This window comes from Saccopteryx leptura, chromosome 2 (genome assembly GCF_036850995.1).
Source record: "Saccopteryx leptura isolate mSacLep1 chromosome 2, mSacLep1_pri_phased_curated, whole genome shotgun sequence".
Lineage (NCBI taxonomy): Eukaryota > Metazoa > Chordata > Mammalia > Chiroptera > Emballonuridae > Saccopteryx > Saccopteryx leptura.
Genome location: NC_089504.1, coordinates 251,204,573 through 251,221,343, shown reverse-complemented (window position 1 = coordinate 251,221,343; position 16,771 = coordinate 251,204,573). Strand labels below are relative to the sequence as shown.

General features: G+C 54.5%; 1 protein-coding gene across 1 annotated transcript in view; it reads left to right on the top strand.

The window, feature by feature from the left end:
- Positions 1 to 4,806: 4,806 nt before the first annotated feature.
- GALNT9 (polypeptide N-acetylgalactosaminyltransferase 9) overlaps positions 4,807 to 16,771 on the top strand; it is a 47,990-nt gene continuing 36,025 nt past the window's right edge. The window contains exon 1 of the mRNA XM_066365992.1: positions 4,807 to 5,203. Coding sequence (XP_066222089.1) covers positions 4,963 to 5,203 — 241 coding nt within the window. The 5' untranslated portion in view covers positions 4,807 to 4,962. The remainder of the gene's footprint in view (positions 5,204 to 16,771) is intronic.

The window sequence follows — 16,771 nt, the reverse complement described above, 5'->3', positions numbered from 1 at the left end:
GTCCTGTCCACATGCTAAGTGACTGGACGCTGTTGTTTTAAAGCTATTCTTTTTTTTTTTTTTCCTTTTATTCTTTTTTTTTTTCTGAAGCTGGAAACGGGGAGAGACATTCAGACAGACTCCCGCATGCGCCCGACCGGGATCCACCCGGCACGCCCACCAGGGGCAACGCTCTGCCCACCAGGGGGCGATGCTCTGCCCCTCCACTTTAGCGCCTGGGGCAGAGGCCAAGGAGCCATCCCCAGCGCCTGGGCCATCTTTGCTCCAATGGAGCCTTGGCTGCGGGAGGGGAAGAGAGAGACAGAGAGGAAGGAGGGGGGGGGTGGAGAAGCAAATGGGCGCTTCTCCTATGTGCCCTGGCCGGGAATCGAACCCGGGTCCCCCACACGCCAGGCCGACGCTCTACCGCTGAGCCAACCGGCCAGGGCCTGGACGCTGTTGTTTTAAGCTGCTATTTGGCGGTGCTGGCATCTGTGATGAAGGCTCGAGTCACATTATGGGCCCACGGGAAACAGGAACGGCCATTCTTCAGTGCGGCGAAAGAAAGGATGTGTTTCAGGTGGTTCAGTGACAGCAGACACAGCTCAGACTCTGGAGGCAGATGGCCCAGGTTGAATCCAGCTCTGTCTCTAATATCTGTGTAACTTCAGGCAAGTTACTAAACCTCTCTGTGCTTCTGTTTCTTCATCTGAAAAAAGGTATAATGATGCTCTCTCTGCCTCTGAGGATTGAAATGAAAGTTAAATGAACACATTTTGTAAAAGAATTAGAGCAGCGTCTGGTGCTTGGTACATGTTCGTAAGTACTTGGTAAATAAACGAAAAGGCCCTCCTAGGTGGGGTTTTTGTTCTGCATGAGAGACCAGCTAAGGACAGGCACTTGGACCTCCTGACCATTACTGCTGGGACTGGGAAGACACTGTGACATAGTGTCATATAATGCTGGGTGAGCCCCAGGACCCAATGGGTAGCTGCAGTCAGTGGGGAAACTCTTAAATTCTATTACCCTTTTAGAATGTTATAAGAGAAAAGATAGCAGAAAATGACATAGAAAGTTTTCCATTTTGGTGAACATGCCTAGCCAACTCCCCACCAAATTCCCTCTCTCTATTTCTGTCTCTATCTTTCTCTCTGTCTCTGTCTCATACACACACACTCCCTCGCTCCCCTCTCCTGGCTCATTGGAACCTATTACCTCTTCCTGAAGGAGGTGGAGGTGGCTTAGCTGGCAGATCAGGGGCCTCTCTGCCTCTCCCAGCTCCTGAGTACACTGCGGACCATGACCTGCCCAGGGACCGATGTGCCCATCTGCGGAGTTACTAGGGTATGGGCCCGCCAGCTGTCACACTGGGATATCCGAGAGCAGGATCGTGGCGAATGAACAGATTCCATAGACGTCTCTGTTGACTCTTTAAAGCTGCTTAGACTCAGAGCCAGCAACCTTAATTGGAGTCAGGGGAAGGCAGAGTCAGAGTTGGGATTCTGGGGGTGCCATTAGCCCCCACTTTGTCTCTGGGCAAGAACTGGAGGTGTTGATGCACTTCTGCAGCTCGGCGTTTGGAGGTCCATGACTCAGTGAGAACTTGGCCAGCACACCGTCTGCCTGCCTCCTGCCTCCTTTGGCTGAGAGTGGACAGGAGGGAGGACGCTGCCACCATTTGGAAGCACAAGTGTCAATTCTCAGAAGATCTTGGCTCAGGAACATGACGCTGATGTCCGGGATCTAACCTCATCAATGAGTTTGGTCTAAACCAAAATTCATCACGCCGTCACTTTTTGCTCCAGCCGTCTCTTCTGTAAAGTGGTTGTATTACATTCTAACCGAACAGTGACCGTGCATAGTACCCTAGGAGCCTGGTGTTTGGGAGTGTGGTGTGAGTTTGGAACAAAATCCTGATTTTTCTGGAAAGTTGCTGTGTGGATCACGAACTCTGTTCACCGGACGATCTCCGCTTCTCCCTCTTTCAAGGGCACAGCAGAATTCCACTTCCTATGGCCTTGTTTGTGCTGGGGCACCCACAAGACCTCTGGCTGGTCAGTGATGCATGGAGACAGCAAATATCAGTTCTAGGCTGAGTATCTAATGGCCAGTACTCACCCTTCTGCGCTGTCCTCTCTCCTCGGCACAACCATCGGCTGACCTCTGATGACTGGGTCCCGAAGTAACTGGTCCGCAGAAGATCCCGCTAGACCCCGTGAATGTGTAGCACATGTAGGAAATAACCCTGCCTTGTTTGAGCCATGGGCCTACACTGACTGATCCCTTTCGAGTGTAAAACATGGTTTGCCACGTGCCTGGGTTGAATTCTGAACAAGAAATGCCTCCTTTCCAGGAGGCAGGAGGAGACCCATAGTGACTCTTGTGTTTCCATCTGTGGTGCAAGGAAAGGACAAGAGGTCCAGCACAGAGGGTTCTGTTCTGCTCAGACAGCATCCAGGCTAACCTTTAGCAAAGCTTGACTTTGTGACATTCAAGAACCTAGCATTTCCCATAACCTGGTCATATTTCTGCTGCTCCACTCCTCAGCAAGTGCTTGCCCTTCTCAAGATTGTGACCCCCAGGGACTGCCAACACCATCCCACGTGGCATCTGCCACACTAGCCAGGGCTTCTCCTGTGTAGACGAGCCAGCCCCTGGACCCCAGCATGTTCATGCTGCTGAGGGGCCAGCCCCCTGAGGGAGCCCACAGAGGCCAGAGCTTTGTCACAGACACCGCCTCAGGTCCCCGTCATTGTAGCTCAGCTTACAGTTCAGCCCTTGGTCTGTTTTAAAAACCAAAGTGAAAACCAGTTTTCTGGACTATGAGGTACATTCCCTCTTTGCAGTGTACCCCCCCTCCAGTTTTCCCAAGTCAACATGCTCCTATTTGAATTGGTATTTTGGCCAAAGACCGATGCTCTTTGGGATGTATCATTCCTATTGAATCTTAGAATGCAGTGCAATGTAGTTATAGGAACAAATAATGTTTTCTCCGGCAAAACTACTTTAATATCACTTTCACTAAACATATAATGAAAAGTGCTTTTCCTTGAGAGACAGTAACTAAGAAATTATATTCTTGAACCAAATGGTCTAAGCTTGAGTCCCAGATTCAGGCTTTGCCATTAATGTGACCTTGACCAAAGCATGCACCCTCTTGCTGCCTCAGTTTCCTCCTCTGTAAGATTAGATGATGCCAGCTTGTACCACAACACCATCACCATGAGGGTTCATTACAGACCTAGCACAATGCCTGGCAACATCTTACCTCTGCGTAAATGTGAACTGTTTGTATTATCATTCCAAAAGCGATGCCTTACACCTTGGCCTTTTATAAATAATAATTAAAAAATGCCATACTTCCCCGGAAGGGACACAGCAATGGCTATTTTTCAAGAACGGACCAGGGTTTATCAAACTTGCTGCACCGTGAGGCTGCTCCGGAGTGATTGTGAAAAGCAGACACCCCAGGCTCTTCTCAGGAGGAGTGTTTTATAGGGTACCCTCACTGTGGACAACGGACCTCACTTACGAGTGGCTGGGTCCTTCTTGGTGATGGGTCCTCTGAATATTTTGAGACAAAATGTCCTGAGAAAGAAAAGAAAGTTTCAATAGGGAAGAGGAGCAATGGGTCATGTAGCTCTCGCCAGATCTAGCCAGAGGCACAGGACAGGCTGACCTGTCTGAGGTCAAGAACCAAGACGCGTGGGTGTGGAGAAAGTGCTGGACCAGGGAGTAGAGGGGACCCAGACCTGGAGAACCCTATGCCCAAGGTGTGTGACCTCTGTCCTGGTGATGCTCCTAGGTCCCATCAAGTGTCAAGCCCAGTCCACCTGTCCTTGAATTCAACCCTTCTCAGCCCTCAGCCCCAGAGATGGGGGAGAGGAGGGAGGCTTAGGGAAGCGGGGAGACCACCAAGGTGGCTCTGACCCTGCCATCTGCCCTCCTCTCTACAAAGAGCCCCCACCCCCACCGCCAGTCACGAGGACAACGCAGCCTTGACCAGGGTCAAGTTTGATTGGAGTCAAGTTTGAGTTTATTCCGAGTCTGGGGAGGGAACGCGGGGAGGGAGGGCTCGCTGGCTCCGCCCCCACCGCGCCCGACCGGCCGGGATGCCCTTGGTCTGGGTCCCCAGAGCGCTTGGTTCGGCCCCGCCCGGCCGCCAGGCTAGGGCACCGGGAGCACGCGGACCCCGCCTCATGGGACGGGTGGGGTGGGCTCGGTGGGGCGGTCCCGACCGGGTGCGGGTGCGGGGTGCGGGTGTGGGGGGGGAGGGCGCGGGGCCGCCGCGTGCATGCTGATGAGCAGGGAGGCCGCGTCACTCCGCACCGGCGCCGTGACTGCGGGGCGGGCAGCAGCCGCACGCCGCCAGCCGGAGCGCCCGCCCGGCCAGCGCTGCTTTCGCCTCCCTGGTCCCCAAGCCCGCCCTGCAGTCCCCCCGAGACGAGACGGGGCCGCGCCCCTCTGCGGAGGATGCGGGCTGAGCCCTGCGCCCGCGGCCCCGGGCAGCCCCTGCGCGCGGGGACCCAGGGCGACTGCAGGACGCGCTGAGCGGGCGCGGTGGTGCTGAAGGGACAGCTCCCGGCTCCGCGCCCGAGCGCGCGGCCCCTCCCCACAGCCACAGCCCCGCGCGCGGCCCCTGGCACGGAGCCCCGGCCTTCGTCCCTCATCTACAGCCGCCTCCCGCAACCCCCGGCCCGCATTCTCCTCCCTAGCCTACAGCCCCCTCCCCAAACCCACGACCCCAGCCCGCAGCCCCTTCTCCTAGCCCGCAACCCCAGCCCGGAGCCCCCCCCCAAAGAGCACAGCCCCTCCCCCAACCCGCAGTCCCCTTCCCCCCACCAGCCCCCTCCCACAGCCCCCGTGGCCCCGCGACGAGCCGGGTGGCTCATGGTCCCCGAAGCGGCGGGCTGGGCAGTCTCTAGCGGCCGGGCCCACCAGGTGCCCCGTGGGTGAGGCAGCCCACAGCTTCCATCCGTGTTCATGGCGGTGGCCAGGAAGATCAAAACTTTGCTGACGGTCAACATTCTGGTGTTCGTGGGCATCATCCTCTTCTCCGTGTACTGCCGCCTGCAGGACCGCTCCGAGGGGCTGGTGCAGATCGTGCGCAGCGCTGACCGCCGCGTGCGCAGCCGGCTGCCCAAGGCCGGTGGGCTAGTGGACCGCGAGGCCATCCTGCAGCGCCTTGACCACTTGGAGGAGGTGGTCTACAACCAGCTGAATGGTGAGCCAGCAGGTCCTGATGGGACTCAGGGGGTGGCAGGAGGAGGATTGTCACGAAGTGGGGCTGGGACACTGCACTCCGTGTTCCAGCTGCTGGAACTTGCACTGACCTCAGGGGCCCAATGGCCGGAAGGCTGGGATGGAACTTTTGTGATTTGGGAGGCAGATGGAAAGAGAAGAGTTCTTGGAGGGTGTTGTTCTGGATGGCCACTGGCCCACTCAGTCTTCCAGTGGACACTTGAGACCACCCCTCACCAAACACACAATGACTCCAACTTATTCCCTGAGAGGACTTGAGAGAACTTCTAAGGAGGCTGTAGGACCAGTGTGAGGACCGAGTAGTGCCGAGGTGTAAGAGTACGGGGCACACTGTGCTTCAGATGCTGATGGGTCAGAGCTCAGGCATGGGAGGGTAATGCTGTCCTTCAGAGGTTGATTGTCTGGCATTCTTTCATGCTGGTGGAGAAATGGGCCTCCCTGACCACTGGACTCCTCCAGCTGCCTGTCCTGGGGATGCCAAGGGCTTGCTCCAGAAAGTGTTGGGGGTCAAATATGAGTCTGTGAGCCAGTGACAGGTGGATAAATTATCAAGGGCCTCTCAGGGACCTTGCAGGTGTTAATTGCATAGGTGGTCCCTGGACCTCGGGACCTGGGGGCCTGGACCCATGGAAGTATCTGTGGGAAACCCAGTTGCTGGTGGGGGCTCCTTGTTCCGGTTGGAACAGCTGTGGGTCATCCCCAAGGGTCAACGTTGGTCATGAGGGTTAGGGCCCATGGCCACAGTTGGTGGGACTGAGCACATTTCCACTTAGGGTGCAGTGCTGGGTTCTGGAAGGAGGAGGAATGTCTGCAGGCTTTCCCCTCTGATTTTTGCGCTGGCAGCCCCAGCACAACCTCAAGAAGGGTCAGGAATAGGCTTCCCTGAGAGGAGTCTGGGTCGGTCTTCAGGCTGCCCTGCCTGATGCAGGGTCATGTGGGGCATTCCTGCAGGACGCTCAGCCTACCTCTGAGCTTCACCTCTAACCCTGGAGTCATGGTGGCTCCCCAAGGTGTGGGAACTGTCGGCAGCCTCGCCCTCTGGGGGAGAGCAGAGAACCCTCCTGACCACCTGGGCACTCCCCCCCCCAGGACTCCTGGTTTTGCTCCTGAGGTGTTTTGGAAGGGCCCCCTGACTTTTCTGGTCTTTCCTACTCAGCTGAGCCCACACCACAAGGGGAGAAAAGTTCAGTTCAGCTGCTGCTTGGCCACTCTGGCCCGGTGATTCATCTCCGGAAGGCTGGGTGCCCCCGAGTAGCACACGGCTTTATTGGAGTGTGTTTGCCAGGGTGTTATGGTCGGTTTTATGGGAGAGCTGGAGGGTTATATAAAAACATTGCAGCACGTCTCGTTGTGTAACATTGTGGCGGCCAGCTCAGCACTGGGCCGTTCCCACCTCGCCCTTCAAGGTGAGAACAGCCAGGACTCCCAGTGGTGGGAGAAGCAGGACCTTCCGTTGACTTTCCCGACACTGACCTGAGGTGATGAAGTGTTTTGGGACAGTGGATGTCACCCCATGGCCCACCCAGCCTCTCCTAACTCCTAGGCTTTCCCTGCAACCCTCTTTCTCTTCCTTCCTCCCAACCCTTTTTATCTTTTAAAAAATCTTCTCTCTTCCTTCCAGCCACCACATCCCTTCCTCCTCCTCAACATCCCTGTCTCCTTCCTCCTTTCTTTCCCACCCCTTTCTCTGCCTGCTCCTCATCTTTGTCAGTGTTCCTCTGACTCTCAGATTATCTGTGTCTGTCCCTCTGTCTCCCCTGACCCCACTTACTTGGTGAATCAATCTTGCACCCTCTCAGGCTGTGTATATAGCACTGTGTCTCACATGGGAGTCACTCAGTATCTGCTCCTGGGAATAACCTGAGAGCCTCAGTGTAACAGCCCAGGCTGGCCCCTGAGAAGGGAACACTGTCGGAGTGAGGCTCACCTCTGTTCAGAAGGAGCCCTTTGAAAACAGTGTTTAGCACCCCCCCCCCCCCAAACAAGCACAGGTTCCCTGTGTGAAGTTGATGGAAGAACAGCACAGGGAAGCCTTCCTGGAGGCGGCAGGTCCTGATCTTTCCAATGTCACCTGTCCTATTTTAAATCCAAGAAACATGAAATTGATTCCCAGAAGTTTACACCCGATACTAATTCAGCTGAGTTTAGGAAAGAGAAGGCGAAATCCAAAACAAAATTGATTTATCACTTATATTTCCCCTGCCTAGGCTGCGTCCTGGAAACCTCTCCTGGCTTGAAGGCATAGGTGGGGAGTATGGTTCCCCGATTCCTTCTTTAGCTGGCCCATGACTTTTACTTGGATGTCTAGTGACCTCAGCACAGACCTGTTCTGTGCTGCGTGTAGATGGATGTGCACAGCACCCCGTGGGAAAACACTCTTCACAGAGACGCGGTGTGGGCGCATCCTCTGGGTGCGTGATTCGCATCGGGTGCTCTGGGCAGGAGTAAACATTCATAGACAAAAATCATCCTTCTGAATATCTTTAAGTTGTCCATGAAGTACAACATCATGGTTCTGAGTGTAAAACTGGCTCAAGTCTTATGAACACAAAATCTGCGAGTCTTGTAAGCTCAATGAGAAGAAGAAAGGGGAGGCACGCATCCCCCTCACTTGTCTGTGTGTTCAAGCCCTTCTGCCTTTTAGAAAAAGTCCAAACCCCTAAGGATTGGGCGGAAGCCGGGGGGGGGGGGAGGCGTCTCTTGTGCTCTGGTGGCTTTTAAGGTTTACTTCTCTCTCTTTCAGTATTATTTATTTATTTATTTGGGAGAGAGGCAGGGAGAGAGAGATGGAGAGACAGAAACATCGAGCTGTTCCTGTATGTGCCTGGACCAGGGATCGAACCCACAACCTCTGCTCTTCGGGATGATGCTCCAACCAATTGAGCAATCTGTCTGGCCAGGGCTTAATTTTTTTACTTATTGATTGATTTTTTTTTTTTAAGAGACAGAAAGAAGAGGGAGAGAGAAGGGAGGGGGGAAGGAAGCATTCATTTGTTGTTCCATTCAGTCCTGCATTTTTTGGTTGCTTCCCATTTCTGCCCTGACCTCGGATCAAACCTGCAACCTTGTTGTTTCAGGACAATGCTCGTAACTCACTGAGCTAACTGGCTGGGGCTTTTCTCTTTCAGGAGTAAGCCCCTTTAAGTTTAAAGCATGAGGGTGGAGGCCTTGACCTGGTGGAGGCTTTGAATAGATAGAGGCCTTCCCTTGGTAACAGGGCCTGACACGCAGGACGGCCCGGCCGTCCTCAGCTCAGAGAGGACAGCCTGTGCCCACCTGGCAGCCCATTCACCTCCGGCCTCATTCTCATGACCCCTTAGGAGCAGCCACTCTGAAATGAAGCCGGGAGAAAGGATGGTGGGGTTTCTGTTTGGGCGGATTTTATGGTTTCCGAGGGAGGGCATTCTAAAATTCAGAGCACACACACATATCTGTCCCCTCTGGTTGGCCCATGGAACCCCTCTGGTTGGCACACGTTACTGTCAGAGGTCAAAGCTGTGGGTCATGGTACAGACGGAGTAGCCGAGAGCCAGCCAGACGTCATGACCTGTCGGAGGTTGTTCAGAGAACAGGTGACGGCTATGCGAGCTTCAGAACGAGCCACATGTCTGCAGTCACGAAAGGCTTAAGTGAAAATAACGAAGTTTGATAACATAGTCTATCCAGTCATGTTCAGTCTGGAGACATCTGGGGCGCAGGCACCATCTTCTCCGTAGTTGTGCAGGACACCCGTTGTGTTGTTCATCTGAGGGTGGGGCGTTGGTTTTATTCACAGCTCCTCTGTCTGAGGTCCAGGGTGGTACCTGCCTAGAGTTGGTGCTCTGTAAATATTTGTTGACTGAGTGACTGAGTAGATCTTTCTCTAAACAATTTATTGTTTTCGCTTAAAATGAATTCAAAAGACGAATGCCGATGACCACCTTCCCCGTAGGCAGGAGGGGATTACACCAGTGAACAATGAAAACAAAACAATGCGTGCCATTCAGTTCCATTGGGTCACTCTCATCACTGGCGGCTCTGGACTGAGCTGGCCGTTTCTTTGTTAAAAGGGAGATTTTCAAGCGGGGGTGGGGGTGGCTAAGCAGGAATCCGAGACTTTCTCCTTGAAGGGACCAGGAGATGAGACAATTTAACAGGGAACGCATGTCACAGTGTGAGTCAATGTTATTTAACACTGTGATTGTTTCCTTCCCTAAATCCTGTCCAACATACTGGTCCCACCGGGATCCCCACCCAGAGCAGTGTCCCGTGGGGACGGTACCACGGGGATTGGAGGTGGCACGGTGGGAGGGGGTGGTCAGCTTTCTGAGGGGTACATGTCCCCGAGGCTGTGGCACCCCGAGTTTGTGACCAGGAAGCCACAATTGTGCCCATCGTCCAAGCACAGAGAGGTTTTATAGTAGAAACCCAGCGGAGCTGAACAGAGAGGATGCACACGGGAGAGGTGGAGCAGAGTGGGGGCCAGCTCACTACCCAGTGCTTGCGTTGGACCTGCTGGTGGCCGTGGGAATAGGGTCCAGCTGTGCAGCTGTCTCTTCCAACTCCCCCCGACGTTTGCTTTATTGACGGGCAGGTATCGCGGCTGAAAACCTGAGCCTGGGAGTCTGTCCACAGGTTCCTACCTGGCCATCAGTGTAGGCAGAGAGCCTGTGTTCCCTCCATCCATTTACAGCCCCCTGGCTCTGGGGTCCCTCTGCCATAGGAGGGCAAGGCAGTGTGCGTTTCAACCACCAGCACAAGGTGGACACCTTGCCAATGTCATGCAAATGATAAAAATAGGTAAACCAGAGCTCAGAAACCTGCAGAAGCGAGTCTTGGAGGAGGCACGGTGATGGGGCTTCTGAGGATAGCGTTGAAGGATTCTGAGGGCCTGGGAGGACCTGGCTGCCCCACTGGAACCTCCTGGCCCCCACGGTGCACCCACCCAGCCCCTGCCCCAGAGAGAGTGCCACGGACGTGTAAGAGGGTTTCCACGCACGTCTTCTCCGTGTGAGGGTCCACACCAGAAACGCCCTCAGACATTCCCCTCGGAGGGACTGCGTCCCACCCGGGAACTTCTCTATTCATTTGTGGGTTTGAACTCCAGAAGTGGCTTCCCTCTGGTCCCAGGGGGCCTTTGCAACTTGAGTTCATCAATCTTCATCATCCCGGAATCTGCTTTATGAGCTACCGTGTCCTGCATTGCTGAGCCCAGCAGTCAACCTCGCTGTGGCCAGAAAAACACCGCCGTGGGTGATTCAGTCCTGGACCCTGGCAGGTCTCTCTTCAACAAGGGCAGCACCGTTTAATGGGCTGGCCGTCCCCCCCGCCCCACCTGGGGTCGTTAATTGGTTGGCTGTTCACCCGGTATCAGTGCCAAATTTTCCCCACCGTTGTCGATTTACTAGAAAAGTGGAAACATAGTTAGTGCTCCCAACAGGAGCCCTACCTCCAGCATAACCCCCGACCCAGGAAGGTTGCGGGCGGGGGTTAACCAGAGCCCTTGTCCCCCCTGCCCCCCCCCCACTCCTCTGGGTCCATGTTGTGCACGCACTTGCACTTGGAATAGCTTGTAATTATATATCACTCACTCTCAGAAGATTAAGAGCTTTTTAGTTTTGCTTTTTTTCTCTCTCTTCCACCTGCTGCGCTGGCTCTGACCCCATCCAAGCCACTGGTGGGTGAGTCAAGCAGTCGTGGCCCCTTCCCGGATGTGAGGTAGCTTGGCGCAGCCTGGGACCTTGGTGTTTGGGGGCTGGCGAGATGCGACGGCCCTTCACCCTGCGATAAGCACCCCTCACATATTTCCTGGTGAGCGGCCCTTGCCGGGGCTGGCTTCACCCTGAGACTCGAGACTTGTGTCTGCAAATGCAGCCGCGGTGCTTCCAGGAATAATTCATGCGGGCGGTGATCCCGATTCTGGAGAGCGTGCAGGGCTAAGTGATGCTGCATTAACTATTCAGCTCAGCCATCTGCATATCCCAGAGGCCGGGCGGGCGCTCTCTTCCGAAAGGACAGTTTATCCTTCGTGGGCTGGAAACTCAATAAAAATAAGTCCTGGTACATTCCTGTACCCAATGTCCCACATAAGGCATTCCAGGACGGGGGCCAAGTCTCAGGCCCAGCTCGGCTGACTTCTCTAGAAGCATGACTACCCTTGGAGGGCACGTGGCCGGGTGCTTGAGGAGGGACAGGAGGGCCAGGCCTTTGGGGACGCCATGGTGACTCAGGTGTTTTTCTCAGGGGACTCTGCTTAGGCAGGCAGAGGGTGGGACGATCTTACCAACCACTTAGCGTGGGGACTGCTGGTGCCGATAGAACATGAGTCTGATCCCCCATCCCTCATCCAATTGCTATTCACCAAGAGGAGAAGCTCGTTTTCCAGGTTGCTTAAAAGTTACTTATGGGCTGGTTGTCTCCCGTGGAAGCCAGGTGTGAAAGCCCGGTCTCGGAGCTTGCTCCCCAGGTCTGATAGCTGCGAGGCAAATGTGGGCAATGCTTCCCAGATCTCTGCTCCAAGGGGCAGCACAGGCTAGCAGGGTGGCTCTCACTGCCCCAGAGGCCACTGCCCACCATGCAAACCCTGAAGCCATCCTTGGGAATGTCTGGATGCCTCATATTCTAGAAACAGTCTAGAGGACCCTTTGTACCAGGGGTCCCCAAACTACGGCCCGCGGGCCACATGCGGCCCCCTGAGGCCATTTATCCAGCCCCCACCGCACTTCCGGAAGGGGCACCTCTTTCATTGGTGGTCAGTGAGAGGAGCATAGTTCCCATTGAAATACTGGTCAGTTTGTTGATTTAAATTTACTTGTTCTTTATTTTAAATGTTATATTTGTTCCCGTTTTGTTTTTTTACTTTAAAATAAGATATGTGCAGTGTGCATAGGGATTTGTTCATAGTTTTTTTTATAGTCCGGCCCTCCAATGGTCTGAGGGACAGTGAACTGGCCCCCTGTGTAAAAAGTTTGGGGACCCCTGCTTTGTACAGAAGGCTGCAGGCCTTGGCTGAATGCAGGGCTCATGTGGTTGGGGGGACAGAGATGGGGTGGTTTCAGCTGGGACAAAGGGTTGTCCTAACTGTGAGAGGATGGAATTGCCTAGACAGGACCTCTCAGAGGTGGACAGAAAGAAATTCAGGCAATGGCGGGTTTGTATTAAACAACAAACAAACAAACAAACAAACCCAGAAGACATCTCAGCACAAGGTCCCCAAACTGTGGCACGTTTCAGGTGTCTGTGTGTAACCCTTCTGCACTGCAGTGAACGTAATCGCGCTGCTCACGAGATGACAGGATTCGCGGGGACGCTGGTTCTTGCTGGTGCCATGGTCATGGGCTGCAGCACCCAGCCAGCGTGCAGGGTGAACGCCTTTTTCTGGTGACTCTGGGAGTCAGAGTCCGATGCTGTCTCTCTGGCTGAAATTGCAGTGTCCTTGGGGCTAGTTTTTTCCAGAGGCTCCAGGGAGAACCCAGGTTCCCGCCTTTTCCTGTTTTTTTGTTTTGTTTTATTTTATTTTGTTTTTTAATTTATCTGAAGTTAGAAGCAGGGAGGCAGACAGACTCCTACATGAGCCTGACCGGGATCCACCCGGCATGCCCACCAGGGGGCAATGCTCTGCCCATCTGGGGTGTTGCTCTGTTGCGACTGGAGCTATTCTAGTGCCTGAGGCGGGAGCCATGGAGCCGTCCTCAGTGCCCGGGCCAACTTTGCTCCAGTGGAGCCTTGGCTGCGGGAGGGGAAGAGAGAGACAGAGAGAAAGGAGAGGGGGAAGGATGGAGAAGCAGATGGGCGCTTCTCCAGTGTGCCCTGGCTGGGAATTGAACCTGGGACTTCCACACACTGGGCCAACACTCTACTCCTGAGCCAACTGGCCAGGGCCCTGCCTTTTCCCGATTTTGAGATGCTGTGTCAGGGGCATTTGGTCCTCCAGCAGCCTAGCATCTCTGTGCCGTTCTTCTCCCTCCATCTCCTCTGTTGTTGCCTCCCCACCATCCCTGCTCCATTTTTAAAGACCCTTCTGTTTATGTTGGGTCCCGTTGGATGACCTATGCTCAGTTCCCACCTCAAAGTCTGTTGATTATTGGCCTTTATTCTCTTTGTCATGTGACCAAACACAGACCCGGGCTCCGGGGACGGACGTGAACATCTCTGGGGCCGTTACTCTGCCTACTGCAGTAAGCAAACCGCAGATGAGAGGACACTGATAAGTGTTAGGGGCGGCCATCTGCAAGGCCCTGATCTGGACATCCAGCCTCTGGAACCATGGGAAATAAATGTCTGTTGTTGACTAACACCCTTTCCCCATGGGTGGTGCTTGTTAGGTGGCCCGAGTGGATGGAGCCAGGATGCTATGCTGTGGGACACTCTGTATGTTCCAGGTCAGCATGTCCTCTGTGCTGGTCCAGCATTCCTGGTCTGCACAGAGCTCAGGGGTGGCTCCCACGGCTCTGGTTCTGTCTCTTCACACTGGGAACCAGCCATTGTCTGTTCACTCATTTATCCATTCCTTCCTCCATGAGCACCCAGGGGAACACCTGCTGTGAACTAGGAGTCAGGCAGCCCCTGCCCGGGTGCCCAGTGACCAGGGAGGACCGGGTTCCCTCTTCTCTCCCAACCTCAGCTCTGGGACAGAGCTGGCCTCTCTCTCTGGGCCACCCAGGCTGTCTCCTCCCAGGGCTGAGCCTGCATCTCCACTCCTGCCCCCAGTGTGTGAGGTCCCAGGTCCCCTCCTATCAGTGACCTCAGAGCAGGGCTGGGTCCACGGGACGAGTGTCTCCTGGGAGATTCTATGTGGGGCTCTGAGCAGAGAACCGAGCCCAGAAGAACCGAGTTGTCCACCATCAGAGGCCTGGGTCAGTCAGAGCGAGGTGGCCACTGAGGTGGCAGGACACCTGAATGCCCCCATACCTGTTCCTCAGCAGGAACGAGGCCCCAGTCTGGGGCAGGTTGGCCCTTGTCATTGATAGGAGCTGTCCGCGTGACATTCCGCACCCTTCACTTGCCTTAGAGAGGAAGACCCAGGACATTTATTTTGCCAGATATTTCCAGACATTCCTTATCTCTGGGCTCTGGCCCCATAAATATTCATATTAGTTGGACACAAGTATTACAGATGAAGATTTATCAAACACTGTATTAGTCTCAGTGAGAATATATTTTACAGGTAGCGCTGTGTCCTGCAAAATATTCATGGCTCCATAGTTTCAGGAGGGTAGTCCGTCTCTCCACTATTGACAATATGTTATTAGTTTGGGTCCCCAGGGAATCTTAAAAGACCTGTCTGTAATGAAATTAGCTGTTGTATTTGGAGAGAGCGGATAAGGCTGAAGCCGGGGGAAAGAGAGAGAAAGATTATCTTCAAAGACCAAGGCAACCCGAGTCTCTCCTTTTTTTATCTCCACTTCGTAATCATCAAAATTAATAGCTGGGCAGATTCAATTGGCCGAGGTTTTTTTTTATAGGGAGAAGAGAGAGGAGCCTGGAGATGGCGGGAGGCTCTGCTCACGGCCATTTCCACCCCCTCTCTCCATCCTACACACTCCATGGAGTCGTCCGCCAAGGTCACAGGCCCATGAAGGCGCAGCAGGTGACAGGTGGCTCTTCCGTTGCAAACCCAGGAGTCTCGCTCGCTAGGTGACCTCAGGATTGGGAGGCGGATGGTCTCTCTTCTCCGAGGGCAGCAGGAGGACCCTCTGGCCATGGCAGCACCTGTCTGAAGTCTGTCTCTGTCTCCGTTAGTCTCATCCATTCCCCCATAGGTGCGGCGCCCTTGGAGACCTGTGTGGACAAGAGCTGCTCCTGGGAGGCTCTGTTCGTGAGGCCCCTCCCTCCCATCCCTCATTGAGGTTCTAGGGTCACCCAGGCTGGGCCAGGGCAGCATGCCTCCTGCAGGGTCTGGTAGCCCTCTGACTTCTTCCTCTTTGCATCCTCTTTGAAATGTCAGGCTTGCAATATTTACACTCACCCTGGGCCCCCACCCCCACCCTCAGCACCCTGCCCCAGGAGAAAAGCAAATTAAGGACTCACCTCCTCGCTTCCCATCTTTCTTCATTTCAGCTTAGTAATTTCTTGCCAGATAATACACTGCTTTATAGAAATTGATGCTATGACTGTTGCTTTAAATCTAACTTTCTTAAAGAGGTTTTTAGGGTTGTGGTTTGTTGAACTAGCCTGGCCTTCCCTCCTGGGGACCCTATTGACACTGAGTCCCCTGCTGTGAGCTTCCAGCAGCTGGCCAGCCGGCTGTGTGTCCCCAGGGCTGTCCCAGCACTGAGCTGTAAGCCAGGCCGTATCTTTGCTGGTGGGGATGGCACCCCCTTCCCAAAGGCACCTTCACGCTGCTTCTTCCTCTCGGATGAGCTGGTGACCGGCAGCCTCTCCGTTTGGGTGGCCTCCTCTCTCAGAGTGTTGGCTAAAGTCGCGGTGACAGATGGAACTCAGTGACTCAAGGAGAAGGTGGGAGCTTAGAAACTACACTTCCTTCCAAGTTGAGAAATCACAGCCGCCCACATGTCCCGGGTATCCTGAAAGGAGTGGGCTGGCCAAGTGTGAGATGATGCTCCCGAGGGCAGAGGCAGCATGCAGGGCTCCTGGGGGCGGGGGCACTGGCTGGGGGGGCGGATAGCAGCCTGGCCTTCCTTGTCATGGTGCCCTCTTGTCCCTAACATTTACCCCCTTGCTTCTTGGGTGAGAATTCATAATCCCTGACAATTCCTGACTGACATGGCCTGCCTGCCTTGTGGCTTGTTTTTCTCCTGAAGCATGAACTTCAGAGGGCTGCTGGATATCCTCAAGGGCCCCATCCCATTGATATTCCGGCTCCTCCCGTCCTACTGTGTGGCGCTCAGCCTCATGGTTGCAGTATGGCTGCTGCAGCCCCGGCACTACGTCTTAGTTCCAGGCAGAAGGAAGCGGGAGGACTGCAGGGAAAAGGCAGAAACAAACCAGCCAACGGCTTCTGGGGGCCCAGGTGTTCCTTTCTGTGTGTGTGTCCTCGCCACTGTCACCTCTGCCTCCATGTCACAGGCCTCCTCTTCTGTGTCTTTTAAGGATACTTGCAATGGCACTTGGGGCCCTCCCAGATAACCCAGGGAGCTCTCCCCATCTCAGGGCTCTTCACTTAATCCCACCCGCAAAGTCTCTTGCACCCTTTAAGGTGACATGTTCACAGGTTCCGGGGACAAGCGAGAATTTGACATCCGGGAGCCATGTGCACCTGGCCACACCTGTCCCAGCTAAACAACTGACCCTGTTTTGTCAGTTAATGCAATGCTATGTTTTCTAAAATATGAATGAGTTGCTGGTATGAGGGGTGTGAATCTGTGTGGCTGTCTCTCTGGAAAGTCTAGAAGATCTGCTGTCTTTGGACCCGTGGCTCCTGCTGGGGGTTGGGGGTGGCGGTGGCAGCTCGAGAGCCATAGTCCCCTCCACTCCATCGTCCCCACATGTGTGCCAGTGATGGTCTCAATTTGTCGTAAACACCCATGATGTTTTCCTCAGGGCGCACCAAGAGGAAGTGTCTGGGATGTGGGTCTTAACCACTTGTCAC